This window comes from Pipistrellus kuhlii, unplaced genomic scaffold, assembly GCF_014108245.1.
Source record: "Pipistrellus kuhlii isolate mPipKuh1 unplaced genomic scaffold, mPipKuh1.p scaffold_m20_p_7, whole genome shotgun sequence".
NCBI classification, from domain to species: Eukaryota; Metazoa; Chordata; class Mammalia; order Chiroptera; family Vespertilionidae; genus Pipistrellus; species Pipistrellus kuhlii.
The window spans coordinates 68,931,397-68,953,693 of NW_023425573.1; the positions used below are offsets into that span (position 1 = coordinate 68,931,397).

General features: G+C 39.3%; 1 protein-coding gene across 6 annotated transcripts in view; it reads left to right on the forward strand.

Moving 5' to 3' along the window:
• NCKAP5 (NCK associated protein 5) overlaps positions 1-22,297 on the forward strand; it is a 909,053-nt gene that overhangs the window by 300,403 nt on the left and 586,353 nt on the right. For all 6 annotated transcript variants that reach the window (XM_045575730.1, XM_045575732.1, XM_045575733.1 and 3 more), the window contains one exon: positions 17,109-17,182. In XM_045575730.1, coding sequence (XP_045431686.1) covers positions 17,109-17,182 — 74 coding nt within the window. The remainder of the gene's footprint in view (positions 1-17,108; positions 17,183-22,297) is intronic.

Consider the following 22,297-nt stretch of genomic DNA (forward strand, 5'->3'; position numbering starts at 1 on the left):
GTACAAATGTCAGCTTCCCAGCAGTACAGATTTGCTGGTTTTGCATTGAGATATTTTTAAAAGTGAGTTATTGTGTAAAAATTAGACATTTAAAAACCCTCAAATTGTTTCATTCTGAAGGCAACTCAAGAAACTAATAATGGATTTAAGGGATTAGTTGCACTTAAATTTGGGCAGGGTCCTCTATGGATAATCAGTGGCTATAATTGGCTATTAATTTCTTTATCATTGATGCGGCTGGTTCTCCGAGTTAAGTGGGATCAGAATCCACAGAGGACTTGCTAAAACCACATAGCTGGGTCCTGCCTGTAGAGTTTCTGCTGCAGGGGCAGTGGGCAAAGGACATTTCTAACAGCTTTGCAGGTGACCCTAGTCCTGCGGATCAGGACAGCACACTGTGGGAAATGTTAATTAGATGCTAATTATTAGAAGAATGTGTTTTTGAGAACTAATTGTTTAGCTGAAGCTACTAGTACAGGACCATTTTGATCAGTCCTGGCAAAGCCAAAGGGAGAAGGCCAGCAGGTGCTCAGGTGATGGGCAATGATGAGTTGCTGGGTAATTCTCGGCAGGGATGAGCTGGCACAGAGATGGGAGCTCTGGGCACAAGGTCTCTCTCTAAATTAAAAGTTGCGATGAGTTATGATATTTCCCTCTAGACTTTCCAATGGGAGCGTTAAAGCTTCTTGAAACCACATACTTAATTTGTTTTGCCCTTTAAGAGAAAATAAACTTTTCTCCTGAATCAGAGAGACTTTCCAGAGTGAAAAAAGTTGAAGGGATTAAGCAAAAACTAAAACAAAACAACAAAAACACCCCAACTCAGGGACACACAACAGTATGGTGATTACCAGAGGGAAAGATGGGTCGGGGAGGTAGAAGAGGGTAGACGGGAAGCTAAATGGTGATGGAAGGAGACTTGACTTGGGGTGGTGAACACACAATACAATATACAGATGATGTATTGTAAAACTGTACACTTGAAACCTATATAAACTTATTAACCAATGTCACTCCAATAAATTTAATAAAAAATAAAATAAACACATAAATAAGAGAGAGACTTTTCACTGTCAAGGCAAAGAGGTTTTCTAATGACATTTCAAAGGAGAGTAGTACTGTTTCCTTGTCAGCCTCTAGGCCACCACAGATAGCAGTACCTTTTAATCAGGCGTGTTAGTCACTGCACACCACAGACATCTGAGACATTTTGGAGGAGAATCTCAAATTTCTTCACTTGTTATATGTGAATCGAGGGTGGAAGGTGTCAGGAAACATTGTATTTAATCCAGGCTCTTTGCTGAGAAAAATTAAAGAGGTTGCTACTGAGGTTCTTTTTTAAAAAATTTTTTATTGGGCATCTTCTACTTCATACGTTTTTCTTCTCCATCTTCTAAAACCGTGCTAAAAATCTCTCTTGTATGATTAGCAGTTGATTCTGTAGGCCCGCTTTTCCTGGAAGCTGTTTATCCTGATAATAGAAACTCAACTGCAGTGGAAGCTCAGAGTCTTTGGAGGCAAAGTAGAAGGAGCAAATTAATATGAAATTTCAGAGCAATTGTATTTTCTCACTGCTCCGCCTTTCCACTTTCTCCCTTGGCAGAGCTAAGACTGCAAACTAGAAAGAGGGGCTGCCCCATGGAAATAGTAGGTGCCCCACACTGAAACCTCTTTATTTTCAGAAGGCAGGGGCCCGTTGCCAAAAGAGGGTCCTTAGTCCAGTGTTTCCAAACCTTCTCTCATGATGAGAATCACCTGGTGGAGTTGTTAAAACACAGATTCCTGAATCCCAACTAAGAAGTGCTAAACTAGAATTTTTGAGAACATATAGGTAAAATTGCATACCTAACTTAGTGCTCTGTATATAAAATCTGTCTTAGAGCACTAGTTAAGTATACAATTTTACCTATGTGTTCCCAAAAATTCTAGTTTAGCACTTCTTAGTTGGGATTCAGGAATCTGTGTTTTAACAACTCCACCAGGTGATTCTCATCATGAGAGAAGGTTGGGAAACACTGCCTTAGTCTTGCTCTCCTATCTTCTAGTTCCGTTTGGCTTTTCCTTGGTCATATTTAAATGTCTCAAAATGAACAGTGACAGCCTGCTTTGCCCCCCACCCATTCTACCATAATGGTCTTGTGTAGGGAACCATATTGAAATGCCTCTTCTTAAAAATATATTTTATTGATTTTTTACAGAGAGGAAGAGAGAGGAATAGAGAGTTAGAAACATCGATGAGAGAGAGTCATCAATCAGCTGCCTCTTGCACAACCCCTACTGAGCACATGCCCACAACCAAGGTACATGCCCTTGACCGGAATCGAACCTCGGACCTTTCAGTCCACAGGCCGATGCTCTGTCCACTGAGCCAAACCGGTTTCGGCTGAAATACCTCTTAACTGGTCTCAGGGAATTTCCTTCTGCAGAGTTGGCCTTTTCCTGGAAGGTGTTGGGCAAGTTCAAGCGTCTACAGCACTGGGTTGTCACAGTGAAGAGTTGGCCTCAGGCTCTGCACATGACATTAGAAGGCCTCCAAGATGATGGCTTTGACTGAGACGGTTCTACTGAACCGGCCCACGGGGTCTGCTGTAGAGTCTCCAGTGAATTCAGCCTCTGCTCTTATTCTCTCCTGGCATCCACCCCCACACAGAACCCAGTCCCCAAACCTGCCCCAGCCTCCTGGCCCTTCCGCCCCAGGATGTGATCCACCTTCATCAGAGAACACTTATTTATTGTTCTGACTAATGAAGTCATACTTCTTTATTCCCTGATCCTTGTCCTTAGTATGTATGGGAGGGGTGTAGCCACAGAATATTATGATTGAATGGACCACACAGACTGTTGAACTCTTTCTGGGTTCCATCGGAGCTCGGAGTTTCTCTAGTTTGGCCCTTATCTTCAAGGTTGTTTCCTCTTGGGAATGTTTTGGGTTGTGGTTGTGTAGCTTTTGCCAATAACATTTAAGCCTTTTTTATGACTCTCAGAAATCTTCATAATTTTTAGTCCTCTTTCCTATTTTGCAATGTCTCAGTTCTGTGTGTGTGCACGCACACATATACCCTGCAGAATAGTACATTTGAGAAGTTTGCTGGGAGATGGGTACCTCCTCAGGGCCTCCATTCATTATCTTTTGAGATATGTGTTGGGAGGTGGGGTGGGGGGACAGCAACACCTGGGGTCTTCCCTAACACATCGCTGATGTTAATATGGAGACAAGATTTAGGGGAAAAGGAAGACTTGGTGAGCAATGATGCTAATTTATATGTTCTGCCTTTCTTTGTTTTAGAAAACACAATGCAGAGCTAGTATTTTTCTTCACCAAAACAGATCTGAATGTTGGTATCCTTAATTAAAACAGCATACATGTGATCAGATTCTGAGTACTGCCTCTCCTTCTGCCCCTCCCTCTCCCTCCCCCCCTACCCCCAGGCATTGGAGAGGATATCTTTGAAACACCTTGCTCCAGGAGGAATCTTCTTTCCCTTCCTGTGGTTATGCTCAGTGCCCTCAAGTGAGAAATGCAGTATAGCAGATGACACACTCTAATCCTTAATCCTAATCCACAAATGCTTTCATGCTCAGAAAATAAAATCCATACAAGGTTTTTATGTATTAATCCATAAATGTATAAGCCCCTAACCCCGTAGGAAATAGTCCCTTTCTTGATGGGAATCCCTGACTAAGGATGAATATGAAAAAATATATATATTTTAAAATAATTTTATAGCTCTCCTGTGTGGCTAAGGCCATCTTCCTACTATAGGCAGCCTGAGTTTTCCCAGGGGAGTTCCTGGCTTCAACATGGGTAGAACCTTCTCCTCTTATTCAAGAACATCTTTATATTCATAGTCTTGCACCCAAATAATATGGGAATGCCAACAGGAGTTCAGTGGAGTAGGTGTTGTGCCTGATTCAGGGAACATTTGGTTTGTTGATTGATTGTTGGTAACAGGTTAGTTTTGTTTTGCTCACCTAATAGGTCCTCAGAAAACAAACAAACAAACAAACAAACAAACAAAAAACTTCCATCTGGGAGACATTCTCCAACAGTGCTCTAGACAGAGCTGGCAACATCTTCCCCCCTCATTTTACTAAAAATTAGATCTCTGTGCCCCACTTCACTCCTGGACTTAACAAAATCTTCATGCTGGGCCTGGAATCTGCTGTTTATCAAAGTGGCTCAGTAGTGTCTTGGGAACTCTGAACTTTAAGGATCACATGATATTTTATAGAAAGCTTTGACTATATTTTCTCCCCACCTCCAGCATCACATTTTCTCTTTAGTCTCCCCAGTGGGGACTTTGGGAAGCCCACCCACTGAAACTGCTTATGTCAAGCCACTGAGGGCCTCCAGGTTAGCAAATGCTGTGGTCAAGTTTGGGGCCTGCCTTACTTGATTAATGAGTATAATTGATACTCCTTTTTTCTTGAGACACTTGTTATGGAAAGATCCTCTCAATGTTCTCACACTTGCTCCTCATTCATTTATTGGTTTACTAGAGGCCAGGTGCACGAATTCATGCACTAGTGAGGTCCAGCCAGCCAGCTCTGACTGGGGCTCTGATTGCATATAACCCGTTTATTATATAGGATTTTCCTCCTCCCAACTTCTAATCACTGGGTCCTTTTCTCTGCAGTATCACTTTTTCCTCAGGTGGTCTCTCTTACAGTCTCATGGTTCTAAATACTACCTCTAAACTCTATGGGATCCCCAATTCCTGTCTTCCACGCCTGTTGCCTGGAAACAAATGTCCTCATCCACATCTCCTCTCCCATGTGTCAAACTTATCTGCCCAAAGGAGAACAATTTCAGCACCCCTTGCACAAACATGTTCCTTCTATACTCTTTCCTCTGTCTGTAAATGTCACATTATCCAATTGTTTGGGCCCAAAACCAAATATTATCTTTGATTCTCTTCTTTTTCCTCATTCTCACATTCAGTCCATTGGTAAAGAATTTCACGTTGACCTTTGGATCACATCTTGATTCTAACAACTTATTCTCCCTGTGCTGTCCTGAGTCCAGGTGACTATCAACTCCTCTGAATAGTCTTCGCCTGGTCTCCCAGCTTCTGTTACTACTTTGGCTCCCCCATGCCCGTTCCTGCAGTTAACATTTGCCAGAGTGATCATTTTCAAATTTAAGTGAGATGTTTCCTCAAATCAAAGCCCACTGAGATTGCTCCCTACTTTGAGAACAAAGGACAATGTACTAACAAGGACTGTGAGACCCATCCATTCTATCTGTCTCCTCCCCACACCCAAGGTCTGTGCTCTGGCCAAACTGGCCTCAGGCTGTCCATGGACCTTGCCAGCACACTCTTTTCTCAGTTTTCATTCTTTTCACTGCCTAGGATGGGCCTCCCGATCCTTTAGGTCTTTCCTCAAACGTTGTCTCTTCCTGCACCAGTCTATGTTAACCCACTTCTCTACTTCAGTTCCTCCTTACCCTTATCGCTTTAATTTTTTCACATCACACTCACACTCACATTCAGGTAGTCTCTCCTCCACAAAAATGTAACTTTCATGAAGCTAGAAACTTCTGCCTGGCCCAGAAGAGTCCCTGAGCATAATTGGCGCTCAAAATATCTGTTGAATAATTGAATTTGTCATTATTATGCTGGTCTTACTAAATTCTTAAGAGGACTGTGAATGGCAGTGGGGCTACCTCTTTGGCACCTAGGTGTTGGTCTTGTGCTAGGTGCTGTGGGATTGCAGACAGTTTATATCTGGGCCCTTTCAGGAAAAGCAAGGAGCCTGGCTTCTCCATGGTCCCAGGGCAGCACTGGGGGAGTAATTCGAGATAAAATTAGAACATAACTGAGCAGATTTTGAAGGACATTGATAACGGTAAGCTCAGGGGCCATAGCACATTATAGTGAGTGAAATTGGCATTCTGAGATCCAATATTTGAATAGAAGGAATCGTGTGAAAAGGACATTGTATTGATGCAATAGATCCATCCATCAAGTCAATTTCTGCTGTGATCCTGAGGTTTGGACTAGTCCTTGACCTTTCTTTCTGTGACCAAACTTTTCTACTTAAAGTAGCTGGCGACCTAGTTGAGATTTTTACTTATATAAGGCTATGTCAGCGCCTCTCCATCAAAACAGGAATCAAGGTTGAAATGAGGACTCTCCTAACCATTTCATTTTTATTCTTATGGTGACTGATCTTTTCTTTTGGTTAATATATATTATATACAATCTACTGCTGTACTGACAAATGATATATTACTGACTGGCAGAAATTGAGGATACTTTGAAATATTTTTCATTTCTACATCAAGAAAAAATCCCCTCAACTTAAAATAAGTTATTATTTTTCCACATAAATTAATTTCTTCATTTGACCAATATATGCTTATCTCCCAAACTCTTATAAAAGCAATATGTAAGAGCTCTGGCCTGTGTGGGTCAGTTAGTTGGGTGTTGTCCCATGCATCAAAGCTTTGCCAGATGGATTCCCAGGTGGGGCACAAGCCTGGGTTGCAAGTTCTATCCCTAGTTGGGGCATATATGAGAAGCAATGTTTTACAATCATATTGGTATTTCTTTTTCTCTTCTCTTCTCTTCTCTTCTCTTCTCTTCTCTTCTCTTCTCTTCTCTTCTCTTCTCTTCTCTCTCTCTCTCTCTCTCTCTCTCTCTCTCTCTCCCACCCTCCCCCCCCTCTCTCTCTAAAAATCAATTTAAAATATTTTTTTAAGTGCAACATATAAGAAAATAGTCTAGGCCACTTAGAAATATATTAATCACTTCTCAAAATTTTACATTTAAAACCAAGTATAATTCTTGTGTTTTTTCCTCAAAAGGTATCAGTAATAGCATCTTTGTCAAATTGGTAAAATTTACAATATGCTGTGTTAGGATTCATTCCATTTGTTAGAATACAGTGCTGAATATGAGAGTAGAATTTAACTTCTGCCTTTGTCCTTGCTGAGCCAGAGGAATCGAAACAAAACCAAAAGCAAACATATATTGATTATACAATTAGAATGATTTTGGGGGTTTATTCCTGACTTTATGTTGTGGCTTTGTGTATAGTCAGATTCCCCTAAGTGAGAGTGATCAGTTCATTCTGTGTCTAGTCTCTGTTTTGTGAGGATGGGATGTTCTCTGCTTTACTCTAGCCTAGGGCAGTGGAAAATGTGCTGGATCGAGTCATTGTCTTAAGTGCGTCATTGTCCTATCAGGAGCAAATCATTTAACCAGAATGTGAGCCTTAGTTTTCTAAGTTGAAATGTTAACAATGACTCAGAGATGTTGAGGTTCCAGTGAGAATGGACACCAAAGTGCTTTGGAAAAGATTATACTTCTGATTAAACTATGTTTATAAACTATAAACTATATTGATAAATCAATCAAGTAACATAGAGATGTTACGTTGGCTGGTTAGTATTTAACTTTGTTTGCCATGTTATATTTCAAAATAAATGACTACTATTTATGACTTACAGTATAGGCTACTCTGCAGCAACAAAGAGACTCCCCAAATAGAGTGTTTTAAATAAGATATTGACATGTCTTTTTCATTTAAGATGCCAAAGGGAAAGATTATGGTGGGTGGCTAGTAGCTGCTTTTTCAGATCAGTTTCACCATCCTCAACACCTACCTCTATCTCTGGACCCAAGGTTGTTACCATTCCCAGCTGAGGGAAGGATGTTTAATGGGCAAGTAACTTGTTTTTAGGTTAGATAGACCTTGCATATTGCATGTACCATTTTTGCTCACACCTAATTGGCTTGAACTCAGCCACATGGTCACACCTAGCTTGCCAAGAAATGTAATCTCTAGTTCAGGAGCCAATTATCCAGGAGAAACTGGAGAGGATCAGGAGTTGTCTTTAAAAGAAATAAGGATAATATCAGTTTAGTAGTCTCTGACAAATTGAGATATATTGTAGTAAAAAAAGTTCTGCTGAACTGTGAAGTTTGGTTGGCATTGATTACATTGCTTTGATACCAAATACTTGTCAATAATCATTTTCATTGCCATGACTATTACTTGTCTATATTCTATCACTGTTGATTGATATTAATGCAATTTTTCTATATGACAGAAGTTATAGATATGTTTGCACTCTGTAGGGTTCACAATTCATTATGTTCTCCATTATCTCCCATTTGATAGCAGACTTTGGTTATGACTTTATGTGGTGAGGCAATATTTGACAATCCATGTGACTTACATGGAATAGATAAACAACGGATTATTATATCAACAGAATTCTCTGAGTTTGCAAAATTGTCAGTAGTTATCTTTGAGATGCCATTTCTTGTTTGTATTCATAGAATGAAAGTGGGTATACAATAATTTTAGCAACTGCCTAAAGTGTCTATGACCATTATAACCTTTTCAGTTAAAAAGTGGTACTGCCCTAGCTGGTTTGGCTTGGTGGATAGAGTTTAGACCTGTGGAGTGAATGGTCCTGGGTTCAATTCTGGTCAAGGGCACATGCCTGGGTTGTGGGCTCGATCCCTAGTGGGGGGCGTGCAGAAAGCAGCCCATCAATGATTCTCTCTCATTATTGAAGTTTCTATCTCTCTCCTTCTCCCTTCCTTTCTGAAATCAAATATATATATTAAAGTAGTACTAGAAGACCAGACTGATAGCTTTATATTTTCAGATTCTCTTGTTATGAGGCAGATTATATTCAGCTAATGAACTAATTACTTCTTCATGTATTTCACACACCTTTGTTGAGTCCTGGTGATGTTATAAGTGCTCTTCTAAGCAGGTTTGGAAGATACAAAAATGAAGTAAGATGCTTTGAAGAGTAGTGGTACATCCAAAGGACCTGTTTGGTTTATAGCCAGATGCACAGGATTGGGCCATAGAGGGTGGTCTGGTGTGGGAATACATATTTGGAAATCTCTGGATATTTGGTAATTATTGATGGCCTACTAGTCTACTGGATTTTTCCATAGAAAATGAAAGAGCACCTAGGGTTGAACCTTACTCTTGATACAAAGTGGCTGGAAGAAGGAGGAAGGAAATAGACAATGGTCTCAGAGTGATAGAAGGAGGCAGGAAACACTTGCAGAGAATACCAGAGAGGGAATGAGTGCAATTTAAAACATCAACTTGTGCAGGAACTGGTCACGAGAGATGGAGCAAGCAGTCTCCTGAGGCTTGTCGTTGGTGGCTGCATTGGAGCCATTCCACTGAAGCATCTGCAGTGAAAGTCAGGTTCAGTTGTATCAAGAGTGAGTGGGGCTCTGACTGGTTTGGCTCAGTGGATAGAGGGTCGGATTGTGGACTGGAGGGTCCTAGGTTTGATTCCAGTCAAGGGCATGTACTTTGGTTGAGGATATATCCCCATTAGGGGGTGTGCAGGGGGCAGCTGATTTGATGTTTCTCTCTCATTTATGTTTCTAACTATCTAACCCCTCTCCCTTCCTCTCTGTAAAAAAAAAAAAAAAATCAATAAAATATATTTTTTAAAAAGAGTGAGTGGGGAAGAGAAATTAGAGATGGCTAAAGGAGAGAGATAGTAGCACTGAGATCAAGCTGTTAAGGCTGTTATTCCTGAATTGATTTGTTTGTTGTGTTTAACATGTCTCATTGGAGGAATTTCTGTTGGAACAGATGCCAGTCAAGAATGAGCTGCCCATGTATTATCTTTCCGTGTAATTTCAAACGTGGGCATGTTTTAGTCTTTTACATTCACAGTGCAGGAGTGTCTTCTTATTAAGGTGACAGAATAATTTTTGAGGGAAGCATCCCTTACTGGGGTAGTCATTTCCTGAGTGTGGAAATTCCTGTAGAGATAAGAGTCCTATAGGTTTGAACAGCTGGCCTCCTGGTCTCCTGGCTTGAGCTGCTTTGCCCAAAGGTGAATCAGTAGTGACAAGAGTGCTGACATGACAGGGTTTAACAGGCTCTGCCCTAAATTACACTGATTACAACAGGAAGAAAATTTGGAGGGATTTTAGAACTCTGCAAGCTTTGATTTAGTATTGTAGTATTTTAAACTCTACTTAAAATGAGTGATACATGAAATTCTCATATCATTAGAATTCATTTATAATAGGCTTTGCTTAGAACTGACCCAGATCAGACAATAGAAAGCTTGCATTAAATGGGCTTATGTTACATGGATATGCAAGGTTCAGCATACTTATAAACCTCTAAACACTTTAATTGTTTTATACTAATCACTTGAAACATGCATTACAGAGTGAAAGGCAAATTTCCTGAAATAGATTTTCAAGATTATTCTAATTTACATAAGTTTTAGCCAAGGAACAGATGTCTTTTTAATGATGCCTTACTAAAAATTTTTAAAACATCTCACATGTCATGGTGTAACTTGGTGTTCTTCCTCAATCCTAACTTGGGGGAAATGTGTTAGCAAAAACACTGACAAGGGCAAGTTAAAATAAAGTAGGGCTGAATTATTTCAAACACCATCTTAGCTTTACAATAATATAAAGAACTCTGTTTCATTGAGGTAGTTTACATCTTACTGTCTAAGCTATAATCATAATAAAATCTTTGTGGATGCTATTTTCTGGGGCTGTATTTTCCTAAATAATAATTTTTAAAATTTGTACAGTGAGCATATATTATTTTAAAATTATAGAAAGAGAAAAGTATTCTGAAGATATTAAATACCCCCTAATATTACCATAATGTTTGCTTTATTTTCTTCTAATCTTTATATATATTTACAACATTTTGATAAGGATTGTGCAATTTTGCATCTTATTTTCATGTTACAATTTGCTCTGTTTTCCATTTTTTACATGGTCTTTTCCAATTTAAGATACTTTATAATTCTTCAGGTTGGTAAAGTGTGCTTTCTTTTTTTAAATATATTTTATTGATATTTTACAAAGAGGAAGGGAGAAGGATAGAAAGTTAGAAACATCGATGAGAGAGAAACATCAATCAGCTGCCTCTTGCACACCCCTCACTGGGGATGTGCCTGCGACCAAGGTACATGCCCTTGACCAGAAGCGAATCGGGGACCCTTCAGGCCGACGCTCTATCCACTGAGCCAAACCGGTTTCGGCAAGTGTGCTTTCTTTTAATCATTCTTCTATTTTTGGAAGTTAAGAATTCACTTTTTTTTTCATGTTGTCATAATTTTTACATTTCATTATCGGTTCAGATTACTCCTAGACATGGGATTTCTGGATCAAAGGTGCATAGATATTTTAAATTTCATGACATAAATTACCAAATTATTTTCCCCAATTCTTACATATGTAGGCAAAACATATACTAATAGTTAAGCTTACTGACTAGCAAATCAAGTGTAGAAAATAACTTTGGTCCCTTGTCCATGTGGGTCTTGGCATCGACCTACTTCCCTTTCTCTCCTCCTCCCTCTGTCCACCACAAAAACACAGAACGTGTACTCTACATCTTTCTCCTGGGACTTCTATGTTAGTTTAATTATATAATCATATTTACATCTTTAGATATAAAATTTGCTTAAATTCTTTTGAATCTTCCTTTTATATTATAAATTTCATATTTTAAAAATCCATCACTCTGGTATGATATGTGTATACATACACATATACACACACATATGCATATATAAATGGCATATATTTTATTTATCTCTTGAAAATTCAGTATATATATAGATATACATATACCTTTATGTTTAAAATATATACACGTACACATGTATTTATTTTAGTTTTTAATTAAAATAGATGCTTTGTATTCTGAATTTGTAAATATCCAAGGAAAGCTTTCTGTTGCATTGTTATATAGCAGCTACTTGATTAGGGATACTTATGAATTAAGACTCAAAAGTCTGTCTGTGTATCTCAAGTCAACGGACACCTGGGTGGCCAGAAGCCATGGAGCCAGCTGTATCAGTTCCTTAGTAGGAAACCCCTTTGTCTGTTTGGATACTTGCAGTGTTTTTCCTAAGGATTGTTATCCAGCTCTTGTGCCAGTGGATGTGTAAATAGTTTTCCGTAAACTCTATCTGCAATGTGCTTAGACCCTTTCATATATAGAATCAAGCCTGCCTCCCTCAATCCTACTCAGAAATGTTGCTTTAATTATTCCTTTGATTATTTTGTATTGTGTATATTCCAAATCTTGTCAAATACTCAAAAGCTATAATGGTTAGTCAAACTACATTTTCTGCCTAATATCCCTCATGTCTCTATTCACTTTCATCTTTGTCCTTTACTTAATTTACTTAGATTGTCCTCCACAGGACTGTGTATTTGTTTTCATTGCCAGTTCTATTATATTATTAGAATAGAATGTTCAACAATAATAACTATCCTCAGTAGGCTCTTAGTGTTAAGTGACATGGGAAGTGCCTGCTGGGTGACTCAAGGCTTGCTGAATGGACAGTCTTCATAGATAATGTGTTACAGAGAGTGAACCCTGGCAGCAAGGAAAACGGGGATATGTCTATATGTTTTCCTTGTAGGTGACAGCACTTTTAGTCTCTGCTAACTGAATTATACATATACGAACTGACCATACCATAGAAATGCCAGAAGGGTTAGTATTTAAGGATCTGGCCTGGGTTGGGGGATTTGATTTATCTATAGATGATAATGAAAAGTAGACTTCATCAACATTACAGGTTTAGTGCCAACACACCCAATCCATTGCTTGCTTTTCTCTGAAGCACCATTTCATGGTGGGGAGAGTCTATCCAGAGTAAAATCATAATATGGGATTAACAAATTTTCATTTCTGCTGTTCCAGTTAATATTTCTTTGAAATTCTTACTCACTGCCTCACTTCATTATCTTTACAGCTTACCCTGTTGCTTTATAAAATTTAATTCTGCTGTGTATTAACTTAGCATTTATTAAGCCTTTCTGCACATTTCAGAGACCAGATCTTCCCAGCTACCCCTGAACATGTCAAAGCTCTGAGTGATGCCCTCTCCTGTTAGTGAGGGTGATGTTTCCATTTTCTTGTGCTCCAGTACTTGGTGTGGTAGGAGCCAGCTGACTCATTTTGTAATGAGTCTTCCAGGCCTTGGGGTCACCAATAAGACAGTGTAGATTCCTCTCTGTCCAGGCACGTGGCAGAAATCTTTCCTCCAAGCTGCCCCTTTACCCAGTGTCTTTCAGGCACTTTGGGATCTCTGTTTCCCTGGGATGGAAGCTGGCCATCTCCTTTCCTCCCGCTTGTGCTTTGTTACTCTGGAATAGTGAGGCCCTGTGTAATGAATAACACCAGCAATGTGCTTCACAGTCAAGTTCTTGCTATAGGTGCTGTAGCTACAACATTGAATTTGCTGTGGCTGTAGCTCTGCCTTTTTCTTTGAGTTAATCTTCAAATTGATAGATAAGGTGGTCCCCAATAGAATAACCCAATTTTTACTTACAGAATGGTAGGGGGTTATTAGTTAATAAACATCTCTGATTCAGGGGCCAGATGATGAAGTGTGAGTGCAGTGCTGAAATTTTCTAGGTAGGAAAAAAATGATTTCATTTAACCCAAAGCACATGTAAGTACCATATATTTTTTCTCTCAATCCATTTCAGTTAGAGAGGGAGAGGGAGATAGTTTGGGGAGATGTTGTGAGGTATAGACAATAGCCAAATAAATGCTTAATTAAAATATATTGGATGTTAGAAGTAAGAGTGAAGAAAAATAAAGATAGAAAGATGGAGAATTCATAATTCTTATTTCCCATTGTTTCATGGTTTAAGCCTTGTTTTATGGGAAACAAGTTATTTTTATGGGAAATTGGGTGAAGCTCCGTTAAATGGAAACAGCCAGAATTGTTGCTTGAAGTCGCTTTTAAATGAGAATCCAGCTATGCTTACATTTAATGGTTGAAAAACTGTTTTTACTATTAATCTCTGGTGTGTGATATTTTATGAAAAATGCTATGCTCACTGCCTGGCAGAAACTATGATATATGCTTGCTTAAGCTATTTTATTTAATCCTTACCACACCTCTAAAATAAGTATTATTTATCCCTCTGAAGCTGAATAAAATAAGGCTTGGAGTGAATAAATAACTTGCCTGAGGGAACATAGCTAGCAAGATACCCAAACCAGGATTTGAACTGAAACTTCTTTGATCCAAAGATCGTGTTTGTAATCACTACACCTTTCCCCTTCAAGCTCTGACTAAGCTAAGCAATATGAGCAAATTAACCAATCAATTGGTCTTAATCCAAACTGTTTTCCAGAGCTTGGACATGATTTGGCCTCTGCCTCTCTCTCCAACTTTATTTTAGACGACATACCCCAGGCTCCCTGCACCAGCCCCACTGGCTTCCTTTTTGTTCCTTGGATACCACACGTTGGAGACGTTGGCATATGCTGTTTCCTTAGTCTGCCTTGTTCTCTTTCCTCTTCCCCCTCTCTTTATATGCTTACCTCCCCCTTCTCTCTCAGGTCCTAGTTCACATATCATTTGCTCAGTCTTTTTCTGACCACTGTATACTATTAATAATATACGGAAGATGCTCTTCCCCTGTTATTTCTCCCGTCACCTGTTACTTCTGTCAGAGTATACGACCAATCTGGAATCAACCTGTTCACTTATTTCTCAGGTCTCTCCTGTACAGATTCTAAGCTCCTTAGAGCAGGAATCTCCTGCCTCTTGGTTATCACTGTATTTATTGATCATACAATATGTCAAGTTCTGCTCTAACGATGTGGAAACAGCAATTGAATGAAATTGAATGAATGATTTTGAAACATATATATTTGTTTCTACTTGAAAACAGTGCTTTAAAATGTTTTCAATGAAATGTATTTGAAAATGTCTGTGATAATTTTGAGTACTCTAAGTTTTGTTTAAACTTTGACTTACTAGCATAATCACAAACTATCACAACTTCCTGCAGTAACAGAGTTTTGCTTTGGTTTTGGCATGCCAAATGGTCTTGTTTAAATAACTTGAAAATGACTATTTTTAAATGTTTTTATTGATTTTAGAGAAGAAGGGAGAGGGATAGAGATAGAAACAATGTGAGAGAAACATTGATGGGCTGCCTCCTATATGCCCCTAGTGGCAATTGAGCCTGCAACCTGGGCATGTGCCCTTAACTGGGAATTGACTTGGTTCACAGATTGATTCTCAACCACTGTGCCACACCATCCAGGTGAAAATTGATATTATTTAAAAAGAATAAAACTCTTCAGCTAACATCTGCAATAGAATAATAGTGTTACATAATCATAACAGTTTTCAGCTAGATATGGACTTAGTAGTACACACTTTAGTTGCACTGAAATATTGTAGATTGGTAAGAAGGCTTCTCAAAAGCTACATGAGTATATCCAGGTTCAGAAATGTGGAGTAGGGGCCTTTCTGTGGTATTAAGTCAATCCTTACTGTGCTTCTTTCACATGCCCTCCCCATCTCATTATAGTGAATACTAGTGGCCCGGGTGCATGAAGTTTGTGCACCAGGGATGGGGGGGGGGGAGCTTCTTCAGCCCAGCCTTCACCCTCTCCAATTGGGGACTCCTTGGGGGATATCTGCCTCTTGCACTGTGGTCCTAACTGCTCACCTGCCAGCCTGATCACCCCTAACTGCCTCTGCCTGCCTGCCTGATTGCCCTAACCCCTCTGCCTGTCTGCCTGATTGCCCCTAACCTCTCTGCCTGCCTGCCTGATCTCCCCTATCTGCATCTGTCTGCCCTCCCCTGCTGTCCTGGTTGCCCCCAACTGCCCTCCCCTGCCGGCCTGATCTAGCCAAGTCTCTGTCTCTCTTTGTTTCTCTGCCTCCCTGTTTCCCTCTTCCTTTTTCCCAGCTGGGAGGAGGGTGGATTCCACCCTCTGCCCACCCTCGCTTCCATCCAGGCCTCTTCATGCCTAGTCTGTTTTGTTTCCTCATTCTGAAAGAGGCTCTGAGAGCAAGCTGGGAGGGAGAAAAAGAAAGGAAGAAAAGGCTATGAACTGGTGGGCAGTGTGTGTGCCTGTGGGTGTGTGCAGTTGTGAGTGAGTGTGAGTGCTGGCTTTGCCTCCCCTGTCCCCGTCTCCCCATCTCCACTGCCACAAGTCCCCACCCACCAGAGCCTGCTGCGTGCGCAGCCTGGGCATTAGGTCAAGCCTCTGGTCCTTGTGGATGTAGTGAACCCAGGGTTTTTATATATTAGGATTCTTATGGGAGCAATAGATTATGTATAGTATTTAATCTAAATAAATAAACTTGTATTTCAGAAAGAAAAGTATGAATATTAATCAAAGTTCACAGGTTATCTCAAATCCATAAGAAATGAAATAGTAACGTTCATGGGTGACTTAGCACTGAAATCATTATATTCTATTCCATCTAAGGCAGCTGTTATACAGACACACGTCCTACAGGCTAGATAGACCCTCTGCTAGAAATCAAAAGTGTCAGGTTCAGGATGAAAGAATCATCAAGCTTAACAATGGAAACTACTACATTCAAACCTCACATTCTTATTCAGAAATCAAAAATTCTTAAAAATCAGATTTAATATAATAAACTTTGAATTTTTATGAATCAGTCTTATATGACAAAAGAATTCCTCATTCTTCAGAAATATTTCTTGAATATATGGCTTTATTTGTAAATATAAGTTTACCCACATTTCTAAAAAACAAGATTTGATTTGCCTTCATGTCTTCTTAGAAGCCAAAGATTTATTTTCTAAGAGTCAAAGAAAACCAAAGCAAATGACATTGTCTTGTTTCTATAAGGAGATGAAGAAGGGAGATGTGTTCCATCAGTGGAAATGGTGTGTCCACTAAATGTGGGCAGTGTCTGTATAAAGCATTCTAAGAAGTTAAAAAATAGTGTTGTTGCAGGAAGGGACTCTTGTAAGATCAATGCAGTTAAGACCTGTATTGTCTGTGTTATTATTCTTATAAGGCCAGCAGCAACATTAGCTCACTTAATGTTTATACAGCAGAACACAGATCTCAGTTTAGAGAAATATGAAGTTTATCTTTTTATTCTGTGAATTGGAGGAGTTTTAGGTTGAACTCCATTTCTCTTCGATGCTTCTTTATAGCATGGAGAAAATATTCCCAAATAACTACATGTAAGTCATTGACTCCTAGAGTCTAAGGAATTATCTTGTCAAAATCTTCCTTGTAGATATAAAGCTTTTTTTAGAATTCTGGTGACTATTATAATGAGGATTTATTTGTCTTTGTGTGTGTATGTGCAGGAATACATGGACTCCAATAAATACATTGAGCATCTGCTAACTCAACTTGAGGAGAAACACAGAAGTCTCTGGAGGTGAGTTAAACCCACGTCTTCAACTTATAGCAGCCTCTATAGCTTTGGACTTGATGCTGGAGGCAGGGAATTGGAAAATGGTGTCTTGTTCCATTTGGTGCCAAAAGCATCACTGGGGACAAATATTACCAGAGGCTTCTTAGAGAATTCTATTTCTCTGAGTAAAGTAAAGCAGCAGTGCCAAAAATTGTCTTTGAGACAAGGACCTGCTCAGAGCTGGAAGGATGGTAGAAATTTGCACAGATATTGGTCATGGTCAAGGTCAATGAATTAATTTGTCTAAGGCCATCTGGCAACTTTATATTAGAGCCCAAGGTTTCTGATATTTGCTTGCTTAAAGATTATTTAAGTTTTTCTATAATGAAAAATTAGGACGCTGCTTAAGATTCCTGCTTCTCTTCATATTAAAAGGGAACATTTTGAGAATGCTGTTGTATAGGTCCCAATGTTTTTGTTATTAGTGGTAGGTTCTGATTCTCAGTAAGGGAGGGTATGTGACAATATTTGTGCAGGTAGGTTAGAAAATGATCAGTATCATAGAAGTCATATTTTCAATTCATCCATTCCCTGGGGCCTTTTGGGAATTGAGGCTGGCTAAGGATTTTTGTGATATTATTATCTAGGTTTTTAGGCTCCATTCAGTTATGCTGTCCACAGGTGCAGCTATGGAATTTAAATTCCTTTTTCTAAATTCCTGTAGCTCTCCTTGTCTGAAATAAATACACTGGTGCTCATTTATATGATGCCTGACACTGCACTGGAATTGTTTCACATAATTAGCTTTGATCCCAATGGTCAGTATGCCCCTAACGTACTCTACTTATCTCCTCGAGGCAGGGAGCAGAGCCTTCTCTCTGTTCACAGAGATGGCAGGTAAATATTTGCTAACCCTGTGGGTCCTTTATCCCACATTACCCAAATCCATCATCATTGGTCTCAATATCAGGCTATGCTGCTCCTTCTTTATGCATCCTGTAACAAATCCCAATAACCTTGGCATTCTTCTTCCTGAAGAATTCGAGTTCTTGGGTAAAATGCCTGACACTTTAATTTGTCCTGCTCATACAATATATTAGTTTTCCTACTAGAGAAAAGATCTATGGTTATTGTAAAAGTATTCTACTTATATACACAAAACTTCTGGCAGGATACCACAGAAGTGTATAAGTTTTAAGTTTGCTTGCCACTAACAGGCACACCAGTTAATTTTCTGTAGCTTGATGCAATAGTTGCAAGATTTGTGTTTGAGAGTTATAACCTGGTATTGATATAGTTTTCCTTTGTGAGCCAGTGTATTGTATTAATAAAATTAACAACAGTAATGCAATAATGGTTATGTGCCTTTTAAATTACATTTTCCATAGATCTACTACAAAGTATATTTAAAAGGCTATTTAATTGAATTGTAGCACTTTCTTTCAACTACTTGAACATTTTGTTATTTTCCAAGAGAAAAATACATAAAAATGATGAATGCCCTATGACAAAGGAAATTTACAGTTTAATTTGGTCAGTAAGTGTGTCTTATAAACATCATTGGGCAGGGGTAATGATTTTATGGGTTTTTGAACCCAATACCTGCATGGAAAGAATATTTTCCTGTTTTCTCAAGGTAGCTAATAAAAAACTTCTGGTCTTCTCCAACATGATTAAGTTAAAATCCCATTTCAGGCACAGAATTAAACTAACATAAAGTAATAGCTTAGGGTTTTGTGTGCAGCCGCTTCCATTTTCTTTCAGAAATGGAATTATTGTTGGTGAAGAAGCCCAGCCTTATATATAGTGGCAGAGGATCTAATAAAATGACATTTGAATAACAATAAAGGGCAATAATGGCATTTGAATAGTCAGAATAACTGCCGATGAGAAAATGGAAATGGGTTATATTGAAAAGAAAATGAAAACCAGTAATAGCAGATTTATATACTATTTATTGAATCATGGAATTATACTTGATTATATTTTGCAAATAGATCTTGACTTACTTAAAGTGATAGGCTTTATGATATTATAACAGTGTCATAACTGCAACCATAGATGAATTGTTTTTGTTGAAGAATATATGAATGGCAGTGAACAGTGTGGGAAATTCTTTCAGGTTGTGATTAAATTTTTAAACTGTTTTCTTGAGTTTAGATAGACTCTGGTGTGCAGAGGATCATGGGAACAGCATGGGATGAACACAAACACAACTGGAATGTCTGAAGTTAAACAAATGTTCCTATAACTCAATAGAAAACTTTTTCTCTGACTTCATTATGTCTTTGATCTATACTTGGTTCAGTTTTCACAAAGGAGGCTACTTTTCATTGCTCCTGATTCTAACTGAAGGCCTTCCATTTATACTTGAGCTAAGGTATAACTTAAAAGAAAGGGCAAATTCTGAATATTTAGATCTTCTGGTCAGCATTAATTTATGGCCACAATCTTTGAGCATTAGCCAAAATCACAGTAGATATATTTTCTGTTATTGATACTTGCTAAATAAAGAATTTAGAGAAATGGTAGAAGATTTGAGTACATGGCTTGAAAGCCTATCATTATTGTTTTGTAGAGGGGGCTACTTGTCTTTCTTAGTTTTTAGTCATTTCTCATAGCATAACCAGTTGCTGTGACACAAATATATGTTGTAATCATACTCTCAAGATAACTATTTATTTTGGGGTCCTGCTTAGTATTCTACTGAAATAGACCTATTAACTATCTCTGGATTTTCAAATGATAAGGAATTTGTGAAGTCCAAAGATAGCTGTCTGGCCATGAGCAGTCATTTAGCTCAACTGTCTTTTTTGACACCAACAGAAAGCCTGTGTGAATTCATCTGAATACCAGGGCAGAGTCAAAATCTAGAACATAGACTAAGATTTGAGCAGGAGTCTGGGTGTGTTTGATGTGCTCTGCCCCGTCCTGCTTGATGAAAAGGACACAACCCATGGCCCCTTGCTTACTATCAATAGTTGATGTTGAAATGTGATAATATATTTCTGCATGTTTATTTGTTTTACTGTGCAAAGTCAAGATTAGAAGAAAAACTCATTTGCACTTAATGATTTTTATATCATCTGTTACTATTTCTGATTTGACTAAATATATCAGTGACTAGGAAAGATTATAATAAAACAGTTGCTGAGAATGTCTTTCTCCTACATTTAAAAGAAACCTTTATCTATTTGCAGACTCAAATTGAGAGTGTAGAACAACACAAACAGTTGGAAAATACCAATTGAATTCATAAGCATTTATGATGTTAATTACTCTTTTATGTCTTATAAGTAAAATTTTGTATAAAAATGGAAATAGCATGATACTATAGCAATGCAAACAGGACTGGACTGGAGGTTTGTAAGACTTGGACTCTTGTCCTGGCCTTCCAAGCTGGCTGTCAGGTGACATTTGAGACTGAGTTTCCATATCTGTACAAGAAAGGTATTGATATAGCTAGTATTGAAGATTACAGAGCCCTGAGACTATATGAAACAATGTTTAGTGTTACATTTATATAATATGTCAGACATGTAGAATCTCATCTAAACTAATAATAGACAAACATGTAAATTGACCATACCTCTGTGACACCTACAGCCAATCAGGAGTGAATATGCAAATTAACCTGGCAAAATTGGTGGGGCTGTGGGCAGCAAGTATGTGCACATGCATAGAGAGGCTGGTGGGTGGGGCAGGGCGGGATGCCTGCCTTTGTCGCCTTGGGCAGTGCGCTCCAAATGGATGGGCAGTGCACACAGGTGCAGAGCAGCCAGTGGGTGGAGAGCCTCTGGGCAGGAGTTTGCGGATCTGCACAACAACAGGCCTCCAGTGCATGCATCCTTTCCTCCCTTGCTGGTGTGTGAATGTCCCCCAGCACGCTGTCACCCAGGTGCGCCTGTGCACCTACAATAGTCCCGGATGATGCTGTGTGCAAGTTCCCCCCTCCACCGCACTTCCATCAACCTTAGCATGCCTACATATCCCATAGGATGTGAACACGTTCCCTCCAGCATGCTCATGTCCTTTGGAGAGTGTCTGGATGTTTTAGATGCTGAGGGTGGGTGCCTGTGAGATGACATATGAGGACTAAGTGATGATGTCCTGTTCCCGTGGAGGCCAGTGCAGCGATGAAATCACTTCCTTGGGGCTAATGCAGGTGCTGAGGTGGGAGCAGATGGGGACAGACACATCTGGTGGGCATGGGCAGCCCTCCTGAGGTGCCTTCTGTCAGTATTCAAGGTTGGGAACCAGAGGAGGCGAAGAGTTCAGCCCTCTCAGTGAAACAGTGGGATAGTCGGGGCGACTGCAGAGGAGGAATGTGCACTTTGGGTGCTGGCCCCCATGAGCGAAGGCTGCCCTGACTGAGCCTCGCACGCTTGGAGCCTAGTGCACTCCTGCTGGGCAGCAGGTGACAAAATGTACTTTTCTGAGTTGATGCAAGAAAACATTGATTCTCCCGCTGCTCGTAAAGGTGGAAAGTGGAAAGGGGAAACGTGGAGAGTGAGCGAGGTTCCCTGTCTGGGGGTTCCAAATCTATTGTTGGTTCCTTTCATGTTGACTAGAGATATACAGGGTGTCCCCCCAAAATGTATACACAGTTTGAATACCTACTAATTCCAATGTGTTTAAGCATGAAAAGAAAGAAACGACAATGGAGCTGTCATCTGTTAAAAGTGCGGGCACAAACCTGCAGTTGGACATTCCCCGAGGGGTCCTTGATTGGAGGATTGGAGAGGGTGCAGGCCGGACTGAGGGGTCTCCTTCCCCCTTTGTGCATGAATTCTGTGCACTGTGCCTCTAAGTTTTCTATAATACTTGAATAATGCAGCATGATCAACCTGTATTATATATATCCTATATTATATATATATATACATATACGTATATATATGTGTGTGTGTGTGTATATATATGTGTGTGTGTGTGTGTGTGTGTGTGTGTGTGTGTGTGTGTATATATATATATATATATATATATATATATATATATATATATATATAAAATAAAAGCCTAATACTTGAAGTGCCCGGTTGTCTGGATGTCTATTCAACCAAAGCATAATTTGCTAATGATATGCTAAGGCTGCTCAACTCTCTTTATGACTAGTACACTGACCACCAGGGGCAGACA